The 12,128-nt window shown below is 29.2% G+C and overlaps 1 protein-coding gene across 2 annotated transcripts in view; it reads left to right on the top strand.

The window, feature by feature from the left end:
* LOC127064703 (dynein axonemal heavy chain 8) overlaps window positions 1–10,903 on the top strand; it is a 28,842-nt gene extending 17,939 nt beyond the window's left edge. For both annotated transcript variants that reach the window (XM_050996147.1, XM_050996148.1), the window contains 34 exons: window positions 27–247; window positions 340–523; window positions 644–784; window positions 865–1,212; window positions 1,269–1,452; window positions 1,533–1,678; window positions 1,740–1,938; window positions 2,033–2,151; window positions 2,226–2,562; window positions 2,675–3,146; window positions 3,236–3,481; window positions 3,565–3,883; window positions 4,045–4,271; window positions 4,356–4,578; window positions 4,647–4,823; window positions 4,902–5,069; window positions 5,138–5,491; window positions 5,566–5,862; window positions 5,946–6,101; window positions 6,198–6,353; window positions 6,427–6,562; window positions 6,650–6,801; window positions 6,882–7,135; window positions 7,211–7,639; window positions 7,761–8,037; window positions 8,115–8,301; window positions 8,363–8,624; window positions 8,687–8,926; window positions 8,996–9,163; window positions 9,249–9,390; window positions 9,503–9,692; window positions 9,750–9,871; window positions 9,932–10,093; window positions 10,266–10,903. In XM_050996147.1, the coding sequence (XP_050852104.1) occupies window positions 27–247; window positions 340–523; window positions 644–784; window positions 865–1,212; window positions 1,269–1,452; window positions 1,533–1,678; window positions 1,740–1,938; window positions 2,033–2,151; window positions 2,226–2,562; window positions 2,675–3,146; window positions 3,236–3,481; window positions 3,565–3,883; window positions 4,045–4,271; window positions 4,356–4,578; window positions 4,647–4,823; window positions 4,902–5,069; window positions 5,138–5,491; window positions 5,566–5,862; window positions 5,946–6,101; window positions 6,198–6,353; window positions 6,427–6,562; window positions 6,650–6,801; window positions 6,882–7,135; window positions 7,211–7,639; window positions 7,761–8,037; window positions 8,115–8,301; window positions 8,363–8,624; window positions 8,687–8,926; window positions 8,996–9,163; window positions 9,249–9,390; window positions 9,503–9,692; window positions 9,750–9,871; window positions 9,932–10,093; window positions 10,266–10,391 (7,521 nt within the window). In that variant the 3' untranslated portion in view covers window positions 10,392–10,903. The remainder of the gene's footprint in view (window positions 1–26; window positions 248–339; window positions 524–643; window positions 785–864; window positions 1,213–1,268; window positions 1,453–1,532; window positions 1,679–1,739; window positions 1,939–2,032; window positions 2,152–2,225; window positions 2,563–2,674; window positions 3,147–3,235; window positions 3,482–3,564; window positions 3,884–4,044; window positions 4,272–4,355; window positions 4,579–4,646; window positions 4,824–4,901; window positions 5,070–5,137; window positions 5,492–5,565; window positions 5,863–5,945; window positions 6,102–6,197; window positions 6,354–6,426; window positions 6,563–6,649; window positions 6,802–6,881; window positions 7,136–7,210; window positions 7,640–7,760; window positions 8,038–8,114; window positions 8,302–8,362; window positions 8,625–8,686; window positions 8,927–8,995; window positions 9,164–9,248; window positions 9,391–9,502; window positions 9,693–9,749; window positions 9,872–9,931; window positions 10,094–10,265) is intronic.
* The last annotated feature ends 1,225 nt before the right edge of the window (window positions 10,904–12,128 follow it).

Raw genomic sequence — 12,128 nt, 5'->3', positions numbered from 1 at the left:
TTATATTTTGGCTTTATCCTATTTAGATAATTATGCGCGTGAAACTTGCAGCCTGCGGCTTTTTACAAAATATTATGTTAGCACGGAAATTTTTTACGCTATATGCTTTATGTGAAGAACAGCTTAGTAAACAAGTGCATTACGATTTTGGTTTGCGAAACATTTTATCGTGTTTACGAACACTTGGTGCACAAAAGCGTGCACGTCCTACCGAATCAGAGGAAACAACGCTGATGAGAGTACTTCGGTATAATCCATTTATTGCAAATATGATATAAATTATCTGAAATATAATAAATATATAATAAACGTACTTATATCAATATTATTATTTTTCAGAGATATGAACTTATCGAAATTAGTAGATGAAGATGAACCTCTGTTTATATCACTCATTGAAGATATGTTTCCAGGGATCAAATTAACGACACAAACATATAAAGAATTACAAAAAGGAATAGAAGATGCTACAATCGAGTTAGGAATAATGAATCATCCTGAATGGAATTTAAAAACTATTCAAGTAAGAAAGCAATTGTTGTAGCAAAGATGTTAATTATTAACACGTTAATAAATGAATACATTAATAAATGAATATATTAATGAATGAATATATAATAAATGAATATATTAATATATTTAGCTCTATGAAACATCTTTAGTTCGTCATGGTCTGATGGTGCTTGGTCCTACAGGAACTGGAAAAACTCAATGTATGTGGGCATTAATGAAAGCTCTAACACAAATGGGTATACCTCATAAAGAAGTTAGAATGAACCCTAAAGTATGTCTAATATATCTTGTTTTAACATTATTATTTGTTATAAATTTAAAAAGAGATATGTGATTCATTATTCATTTTAGGCTATAACAGCATCACAAATGTTTGGTAAATTAGATGTTGCAACGAATGATTGGACAGATGGTATATTTTCGACATTATGGAGAAGATCTGTTCAAATGAAAAAAACTGAACATTTATGGATTGTGTTAGACGGACCAGTTGATGCAGTATGGATCGAAAATTTAAATTCAGTTTTAGATGACAACAAAACTTTAACTTTAGCAAATGGAGATCGCATAATTATGTCTTCAACTAGTAAATTAGTATTTGAACCAGATAATGTTGATAATGCATCACCAGCAACGATATCACGTATGGGAATGGTCTTCCTTAGTTCATCTGTATTAAAATGGCATAATATATTAGAGGTGACCTTTATTTAGAATTCAAGATTTTGCCCTTTGTGAATTATTAATATTTTTAGGCCTGGCTAAAGACGCGTTCGAGTTACGAAGTGGATATATTACGTACACTATTTCATAAAATATATGATGATGCTTTGAAATTTGTCTTAACAAAGCTTCAGGCAAAGATGGCGATTTTGGAAGCACTTTACATACGTCAAACTGCTGATCTATTAACTGGGTTACTTATTACAAACGATGATAGTAAGTTCTTACAAAAACAAGTGTTATGTAATAACACTGTAATATCTGACATTCATTTTTTCATGTTTTATAATTTTCAGGAGTGTTAAGTAATGCTCATATAGAAAAATTATTCTTATTTTCTCTTATGTGGAGTTTAGGAGCAGTGTTAGAACTTGATGCACGTTATTCTTTACAAGAATTTCTCATAGCTCATAAATCGCATTGTCATTGGCCAACTACAGCAGTTAGTATAAATATTTTTATTTCCATTTATTAAATAATATATTAATATTAATATATTGTAGGAAGATGAAACAATTTTCGAATATTTAGTATCTGATCAAGGATCTTGGATACATTGGAACGATATGGTTCCAGAATTTGAATATCCTTCAGATCAGGTCTTGAAATATTATAAAATATTAGTTCCTAATGTAGATAATACAAGAACATTATTTTTAATTGATGTAATAGCAAAACAAGACAAAGCAGTTCTTCTAATCGGTAAAATAATATATTTTTATTAATCGGTATATAATATATTTTTTACATATCTTTCATAAAATAAATATAATTAATAAAATATTATTGTATATAGGAGAACAAGGTACTGCAAAAACAGTTATGATTAAAAGTTATATGTCTAATTTTGATCCTGAATATCATCTTCAAAGGTCCTTTAATTTTTCATCAGCTTCTACACCCAACATGGTTCAGGTAATTACAACAAAAATACTAAATGCAAATATTAATAATATTTACATGCAAATGTAATAAATATGTTTCCCTAGCGGGTATTTGAAAGTTATGTTGAAAAGCGAGTTGGAAATACTTATGGACCTCCTAGTGGACGAAAACTTACTGTTTTCATAGATGATATAAATATGCCTGAAATAAATGAATGGGGTGATCAAATAACAAATGAAATTGTTCGTCAATTAATGGAATACAAAGGATTTTATTCATTGGACAAACCTGGTGACTTTAGTACATTACAAGATATTATGATACTTGCTGCTATGATCCATCCAGGAGGTGGTAGAAATGATATACCACCAAGGTTGAAGCGACAATTTAATATTTTTAACTGTACCTTACCATCTAATAAATCTATGGATGCCATTTTTGGTAAGTTTTATGTTTATTTCATTGTTTAAAATATGATATATCATTGCGTGTTATATATATTCATTATCTTTCTCTTTCTTACATATATTTAATATTTATTGTTTTTATTCAGGTAAAATTGGTCAAGGATATTTTTGCTTGACCAGATTTTCTGAAATTATTGTGAATTTTATATCGAAATTAGTACCTTTGACACGAATTTTATGGCAAAAAACCAAAACGAAAATGTTGCCTACACCAGCAAAATTTCATTATGTTTTTAATTTAAGAGATTTATCACGTATTTGGGAAGGTATTCTTAAAATTGAAAGGGCTGAATGTGAAACAATTACAACGTTATTAAAACTTTGGGATCACGAGTGCACTCGTGTAATATCCGATAGATTTATAACTGCTGAAGATGAGGAATGGTTTCATAATGCATTGAAGCAAACTGCAGAAGAAATTTTGGATACAGATTTTCAATATTATGAAGATGTAGAAACATATTTTGTTAATTTTTTACGCGATCCACCAGAACCAACAGGAGATGAACCAGAGGATTTTGTCTTTGAAGCACCAAAAATTTATGAAGAGATACCAAGGTGCATAGATGTATTAATTTGTACAGAGTAAGGATTATGGTTTATATTTCAGTTGAATTTTAATTTGGATATATTAATTTATTTTATAGCTATGAAGTAGTTATAAACAGAGTTAAGCAAAATATGGAACAGTTCAATGAATACATACGTGGAATACATCTGGATTTAGTTTTATTCCATGATGCTCTTGTACATTTAATACGGATATCAAGAATACTTGGATCACCAAGGAGTCATGCAATGTTAGTTGGTGTTGGAGGATCTGGTAAACAAAGTTTAACAAGATTAGCTTCCTTCATTGCAGGTTTTACATTTTTTCAAATAACTTTATCTAGGTTAGTACTTTCTAATTTATAATCATTTTATCTTTTTGTTAATTATATAATAAGCGATCAATAAAAAAACACAATATTTCTAGAATCTATACTGTGACAAGTTTAATGGATGACTTAAAAAAATTATATCGTGAAGCTGGTACTTTTAGCAAAGGACTGACATTTATATTTACTGATAATGAAATCAAAGATGAAGCTTTTCTGGAGTATATAAATAATATTTTAAGTGTAGGCGAGATTGCTGGTCTGTTTGCTAAGGATGAATTGGATGATATTTATACAACAGTGACACCACTTATGAGAAAAGATGATCCTAAGAGACCCCCACTACAGGATAATCTCCATGATTATTTTATAACGCGAGCACGAGATAATTTGCACATAGCTTTATGTTTTTCTCCAGTAAGATTTCACATTTGTGCTATTAATTTTCTTTTTTATAATTTAATTTTAATTCCAATATCCGATATAATATTATATAATTTATTATTATATATTTTTTAGTATAATAAAGCATTATAATTTTTTTTACAAAATTATAATTTTGTTTCTATATTATATAGGTTGGAGAAAAATTTAGATTACGTGCACTGAAATTTCCTGCACTTATATCTGGCTGTACAATGAATTGGTTTGCTAAATGGCCAAAAGATGCATTATATCAAGTAGGTCACCATGTTTTGAATCCATTCGCAATTGAGTGTACTCCTGAAGTAAAACAACAATTAATTCAAGTAGTGGGTGATATTCAAGATGATGTTAATGATGTTTGTATAGAATATTACAATAGGTAATGACAAATGTACAGTTTATCATTTGTCTATTATTCAGTTTGAATGTACCTAATAATTACTTTAGTTGTAATATCAAAAAGGTTTCGACGGCAAACATACGTCACACCAAAATCATTTCTAGTATTTCTTACTGGTTATAAAAACCTTTATGAACAAAAATTGAATAATATTAATATGCTTGCCGTTCGTATGAGTAATGGTTTAAGCAAGTTAGTTGACGCTGCTGTACAAGTCGATGAATTACGTAAAATATTAGAGAAAAATCTACAAGAAATTGCTGAAAAGAACGTTCAAGTGGAAGCTGTATGTATTTCTATCAGAAAACTACTTTTATTTCTTATAATCGTTAAAAGTTACATATTATTTTATAGATAGTAGCTACTGTTAATGAAAAAAGGAGTGAAGCAGAAACAGTGAAAGCTACAGTGCAGGTAACAAAAAATCAAGCTGAAGCACTATTGAAGGTGATTGCTGCAGACAAAATAGTAGCAGAAAGAAAATTAAAAGCTGCAGAACCAGCATTATTAGAAGCTGAAGCTGCATTGCAGGTATTCAAAATATCAAGTTATTGCAGTTAATCGTTATTTCAATTGTAACATTTATATGTACAAAGATACATTTTTTAGACTATAAAAGCATCCGATATTGCTACGGTACGCAAATTAGCTAAACCGCCCTATTTAATTACTTTGATTATGGATTGCGTGTTGATCTTATTTGGAAAAAAATTAGAACGTGTTAAGCCAGATCCAGAACGTCAATTTTTAATAGCCTCTTGGACTGAAGCATTTAAAGTACATAACTGATAATTCTGATATATAGTTATTTGTATATAATGTTACCTTGATATTTATTTATATAGGTTATGACTGATACTAGATTTTTGTACAACTTGCAACAATTTCCTAAGGATAATATTAATGGAGAAATTGTAGATTTAATGTATCCATATTTAAATTATCCTTTATATACATATGAAGCTGCAAAACAGGCCTGTGGTAATGTAGCTGGTCTAATACAGTGGACTATTGCAATGGTAGCTTTTTATGGAATAAATAAAGATGTACTTCCATTAAAAGCAAATTTAGCCGTACAAGAAGGAAAGTATGAAAGAGCTAATCGAAATTTACGTCAAGCAGAAGCTTTATTAAAAGAAAAAGATGAAGACTTAAGACAAGTGCAGAAAGAATATGATGCTGTGATGAAAGAAAGACAGGTAAACACGATGCTAGCATGTGCTGTCTGTTAATCTATAATTATATATGTCTATTGTTTATTTTTTTTTTCCAGATAATAGTTGATCAAGCTGAAGCATGCCAAGCAAAAACTGATACAGCAACTGCTATGATCGATGGATTGGCTGGTGAAAGAATAAGGTGGACAGAACAAGTAGCTTTGTTTAAATCGGAAATCGAGCGACTTGTTGGAGATGTTGTAATATTAACTGGATTCCTTACATATTGTGGTCCATTTAATCAAGAAATTCGTATTTTGTTACAACGAAAATGGTTTGATTTCCTTCGAGATAAGGACATTCCATGTTCTAAAACCATAAACATTGTTGATGTGCTGACTGATACAGCAACAGTAAGATTCGTTGATTTATATTACATTTGTTATTGCGTTTAATTTGAATATATAATATTAACACTAAATGTTATTTCGTGTAGATAGGAGAATGGAATTTGCAAGGTTTACCAACTGATGAATTATCTATTCAAAATGGTATAATTGTAACAAAAGCAACTAGATATCCACTTTTAATTGATCCACAGTTACAAGGTAAAACATGGATTAAAAACAGTGAAAGGGATTTTGAGTTACAAGTGGGTATTGTTATAATTATTTGAATATATGCACATATATACAAAATAAAAGTTTATATAAACTTTTCTTATTATTAAATAATGCATTTTTTGTAGGTAACACTCTTATCTCATAAATACTTTAGAAACCATTTAGAAGATTCTGTGTCCCTTGGAAGACCATTACTTATAGAAGATGTAGCAGAAGAATTAGATCCTGTTCTAGACAACTTATTAGAAAAAAATTTTATAAAGATAGGAACTACATATAAAGTAACAAAACAGTTATGCTTTTCTTTATATATTTTAATATTTCAGTATTTTTTTTATTCTTGTTTTATTTTAGGTCAAATTAGGTGATAAGGAAGTAGATATTCACAAAGATTTTAGACTTTATATTACAACAAAGTTTCCAAATCCTTCATATAATCCAGAAGTGTTTGCACGTGTTGCAGTAATCGATTTTACTGTAACAATGAAAGGTGCAATTTTTATTATTATGTATATTGACAGATCTTTACAAGTGTTGCTTACCTGTATTTAGAATAATAATTATATAATTTTGATAGGTCTGGAAGATCAATTATTAGGAAGAGTTATTTTAACAGAAGAGGAAGAATTAGAGACTGAAAGAGTACAGCTAATCGCAGATGTAACTGCTAATAGAAGAAATATTACTGAATTGGAAACAAATCTTTTACATAAATTAACAACAGTTCAGGTGCATTTATTTGTCATTATCCATTTTTATGCTTACATGTTACAATAACTAAATATTAAAATAAATGAGTATATTAAAAGGGTCCCTTGATCGAAGATGTAGAGTTAATGAATGTATTAAATACAACAAAACAAACTGCTGCAGAAGTCAACGAGAAATTAAATATTGCAAGGGAAACAGAAATTAAAATAAACGCAGCTCGTGAAGAGTATAGACCGATTGCTACTCGAGGAAGTGTTTTATACTTTTTAATCTGTGATATGTCACATGTTAATTCTATGTATCAAACATCTCTTGTACAGTTCTTGGAACGTTTCGATATTTCAATGGCACGGTTAGTTTCATTTATGGGTGATACGATGTATAAGAATGTAAGATATTAAAAGTAAAAATGTGCGTTATGTTTCAGATCTGAAAAGAGTCCTGTTATTCATAAAAGAATTTATCATGTTATAGAATACCTAACATTTGAAGTATTTAGATACAAAGCTCGGGGTTTATATGAAATACACAAATATATGTTTAGTTTATTAATGACATTGAAAATTGATCTTCAACGTGGAAATATAGCTCACGAAGAATTTGAATTCTTTATTAAAGGCGGTGCTGCTTTAGATTTAAAGACTGTTCAGCCAAAACCTTGCAAGTGGATTACAGATGTAACATGGTTACATTTAGTTGCTCTATCAGAATTGAGACAGTTTCGCTATATATTAACACAAGTACCAGCTTCAGAAAAACTTTGGAAGCTTTGGTTTGATAAAGATGCTCCAGAAGAGGAAGTTATACCAGATGGTTATAATACTTTAGATACGTTTCGCCGCTTACTTGTTATAAGGTTTTTATATTTATCTATATAGCTTTTGTAATTTTATATGTGTAATTTTATATTCTCTATTTTATATTCTCTATTTTATATTAAAAAAATATATGATCTCTCTAAAAAAGATTCTTTTTAGAGCATGGTGTATGGATCGAACTCTTTCGCAATCTCGTAAATACATAGCAAGTTCTTTAGGTATGCGGTATGCAGAACCAGTTATTACACTTCTGGATGTGATGCATGATGAATCACGACCTGATACACCCATGATTTGTTTTCTGAGTATGGGATCAGATCCTAGTCCAAGCATTGAACAATTAGCAAAAAATATGGAAATTTTGTGCAAAAGCATTTCGATGGGACAAGGTCAAGAAGTGCATGCTCGAAAATTGCTTGCTAGCGCTTTAACCGATGTTCGTTAAATGTTTTGAAAATATTTTATATAGTAATTATTTCGTGAAATATGAATCTATTTAATTCAACTTTTTAGGGTTTTTGGGTACTCTGTCAAAATTGTCATTTAGGTCTTGAATATATGAATGAAATGGTTACTTTTCTTTTGGAAATGAAATCTCCTCATCCTGACTTTCGTATATGGATTACAACAGAACCACATGAATATTTTCCTATTTCTCTTTTACAAATGTCTATCAAGTTTACATATGAGCCACCACAAGGTTTATTTTTTTTTATCTTATTAACAATATTTTAATTATTTAATTAATTTTTTTATTACAGGAGTAAAAGCAGGTTTAATAGCTACATACAGTGGAATGAATCAAATAATGTTAGATCAATGTGATGCTGCTCAATACATACCATTAATATATACAGTTTCATTTTTACATACTGTAGTACAAGAAAGACGTAAGTTTGGTCCACTTGGATGGAATATACCTTATGAATTCAATACTGCTGATTGGCTAGCATCTTGTATGTTCATAAATAATCACTTGAATGATTTTGATCCTAAACGTGGTATAAGTTGGCAAACTGTTAGGTATATTTATAAAATTTTAACAAATTATAATATGTAGTAATAATATTTTATACTTTTTGCAGATATATGATAGGTGAAGTGCAATACGGAGGTCGAGTCACAGATGATTATGATAAACGATTATTGAACACATTTGCAAAAGTGTGGTTTTCAGATGCACTTTTTACTGAAGATTTTGAATTTTATAAAGGTTATACAGTATTAAACTACAACAATATTACTGATTATTTAAGGGTAATAGACTCAATGGCTTCAATAGATCCTCCACAAGTTTATGGACTTCATTCAAATGCAGATATTACGTTAGTAATCGATTATAAAAATATATATAAAAAGCTTATTTTGATATAAATATATTTGTGTTAAAATAGATATCAAAGTAATACTACACAAGCTGTCTTAAATACTATAATATCCATCCAACCAAAAGAAGCTGGTGTGGGTACTGGTGAATCTCGAGAAACGGTTGTAACTCGACAAGCAAAAGATATGTTGGAAAAATTACCATCACCATATGATTTTTATGTAGTTAGGGAAAGGTTTGCAAAGTCTTATTTTTTTTATTAATATTGTGAAGTAATATCTTTCTCCTATACATTAAATTATGTTTTATGATTTTTAAAGACTACATATAATGGGTATAACTCAACCTATGAACATTTTTTTGAAACAAGAGATAGATAGAATAAATCTTGTCATTGTATTGTTAATTACGATGTTAAATGATCTATTGCTAGCTATAGAAGGTGTGATAATTATGAATGAGGTAAAATTTGTGATATATTATCTTCTATTCTTATATAATATAACGCAAATAAATAAATAGATAAATATATATATATATATATATATATATATATATATTTAAATCTATACAGCAATTAAGAGATACTTTCGATAATATATACGATGCAAGAATACCTGAAGTTTGGAGAGCTCGATCATGGGAATCTTCGACTCTTGGTTTTTGGTTCACAGAATTATTGGAACGAAATCAACAATTTTCTACTTGGTTATTTACCGGTAGACCTATGAGATTTTGGATGACTGGATTTTTTAATCCCCAAGGTAGTTTATTTAAATTAAATATCAAATGCAATAATATATTTGTAATTGGTTTTATAGGATTTTTGACTGCTATGAGGCAAGAAGTAACACGTGCTCACGAGGGTTGGGCATTAGATAACGTAACTTTGCATAATACTGTTATGCGTTATTATGCCGAAGATATTAAAATTCCACCAGATGTAAGTTTCACATTTTAAATGTTTCTAAGAATATATATTTCTTTTTTTGTCTTTTTTTAGGAAGGTGTGTATGTGATTGGACTAATTTTAGAAGGTGCTGGATGGGATAGAAGAAATAATATGCTTTGTGAATCAGCAAATAAAGTTCTCTATGTGAATATGCCAGTTGTTTATATTTTTGCACTTTATAATAAACCAGACAAAGATCCCAAATTATATGAAGTAAGTATATATTTTGCAAAACTTTTCATAAATATATTGATCAAAATAATATTTTTAGAGTAAGAATAATATAAAGTATATAGATTTAAATAAGTTAGTATAGTTATGTACTATTAATATTACATTTTAATAAAATTATATAAATATTACATTTTAATATAATATTTAACAGTGTCCTCTGTATAAGAAGCCACAAAGGACTTACAATCTCTTAATTACACCACTTTGGCTGCAGACCAACAAACTCCCTGAACATTGGATTTTACGTGGAGTAGCATTACTTTGTGATAATAAGTAATGAAAAATTATATAATGACCAGGGATATTAATAAATTAGTGGTATTAATAATAGTGGTATCAATAATTAATTAAATTATATTAATAAATTGTTTGCCACTTATTGGCCAATTATTATTTAATTATATTTAATATAAAAGTGATAAAGCTCTGTGCTTCCGAACTCTATGGCCATTAGTATAAAAGAATACCAAATAATCACAATTATTAAGTTTTTAGGAATGATCACTAGAAGTGTTTTATGCAATCACAATTGTTAAAAGCGTTTATTCGTCGTAACTTTTAATAGATATGAAATTTTTCTCCTTTTTTTGAAATTCTGCAAGAATAGAATTTTAAAATGGAAGTACCTCTATACATGTCAATTGTAACCAGTTGGATGTTAAAAACGAACGGATACTCGAAAGACAGGTATCTCAATAAGAATTGTCTTTTTGTACTATCTTTTTTACTTTTTCATTGTCTTTCTAACATTTAATAGAAATGTTAAAATTTAATTTCATTTCAATCAGATTTCTTCTTTGGTTCTTTTTTTTTTTAAATTTTCCAAACAAAATTATACAAAATTGTAATATGATACACAAACACTATATGAATACGAACAACGTGTTTCTTACGGTAACGTTCACATAGTTACGTTCTATAGCTTTCAACGCATTGCCGTGTTATCCATTAGATATATGTCGTACCTCTATTCACCCTCACGCCACCGTTAATAGCAGGCAATTCCGTGTTCCCTCCGCTAACCCATGTAATTGAGGCAATGTGTGTTAATCAGAGGGTGCCTCATTTGCCACAGGGAATAGTCCAAATTACTTTTGTTACCTGGAACATCTTGTCCCGGTCTATATGTCCATGAATTGGTTTTCAAATTAGTTATTTTATTAAGGGTAATGTTATCGGATTTCATATGTATTTGTTGTTAAATATTTTATTGAAAAATGTCAGAAACCAATCTTTTTATTTATCTAGTTTTTATATGGTCTAGACATTGAGAATTATAAATGTCTATATTGTTATTACACTTAGTGTTCGTATATACAACAGAGAGTAGAGAAGGTAAAGGAGAAGAAGGTCGTTCGGAACAGACCTTTTTGGGTGCGGTTGACGTGCAAAGGTATGGAAGTACCTTAAATAAGGCGGAAGTGTCATAATTCTCTCGCGGTTACGCGAAGGAAACAGTCTGGGTGACATCTGTTATTTTCGCGTGGGAGTAAACTTATATATATATATGTATGTATGTATATATGTGTGTATACAGGGCGTCTTATTTAAAACTGAACATTTATATATTTTCCTTGAACTTTATATAATTATATAATACCGTATCAAAAATATACACTATTCTATTTAAATAAATCCGATGGTATTGATATCTCAAAGCAGTGATTTTTAAAAAAATGTTCATGTATCGCCCTACTTTGAACGGTTCAATTTTGTCTTGTTAAATTTTTATTAGAACACTTAATTTAAAAAAGATTTAGATGTTCAATTTAAATAGAACACATTGTATATATAAATATCTTGGATAAGTTTCTTTCCTCTTTTAGACTTTTTTCGTAATCCAAGAAAAGAGGTAAAGAGTCCGAGGATTATTCTCTTCATCTTTTCTATTTTCTCAAGAAGCGCATTTGAGCGTTGAATAGTTTTTAAGTCGATGGACAGTTCGTAATTTCTTTGGTATCGTATAGACAAAGGTTTCGCGAAGACGAGCCAAATTTCGTTAGCCAATTTGCAC

The sequence above is a fragment of the Vespula vulgaris genome, chromosome 6 (genome assembly GCF_905475345.1).
Source record: "Vespula vulgaris chromosome 6, iyVesVulg1.1, whole genome shotgun sequence".
Classification (NCBI taxonomy): domain Eukaryota; kingdom Metazoa; phylum Arthropoda; class Insecta; order Hymenoptera; family Vespidae; genus Vespula; species Vespula vulgaris.
Note: the sequence above shows the minus strand (reverse complement) of the source record. Positions and strands in the feature narration are given on the sequence as shown.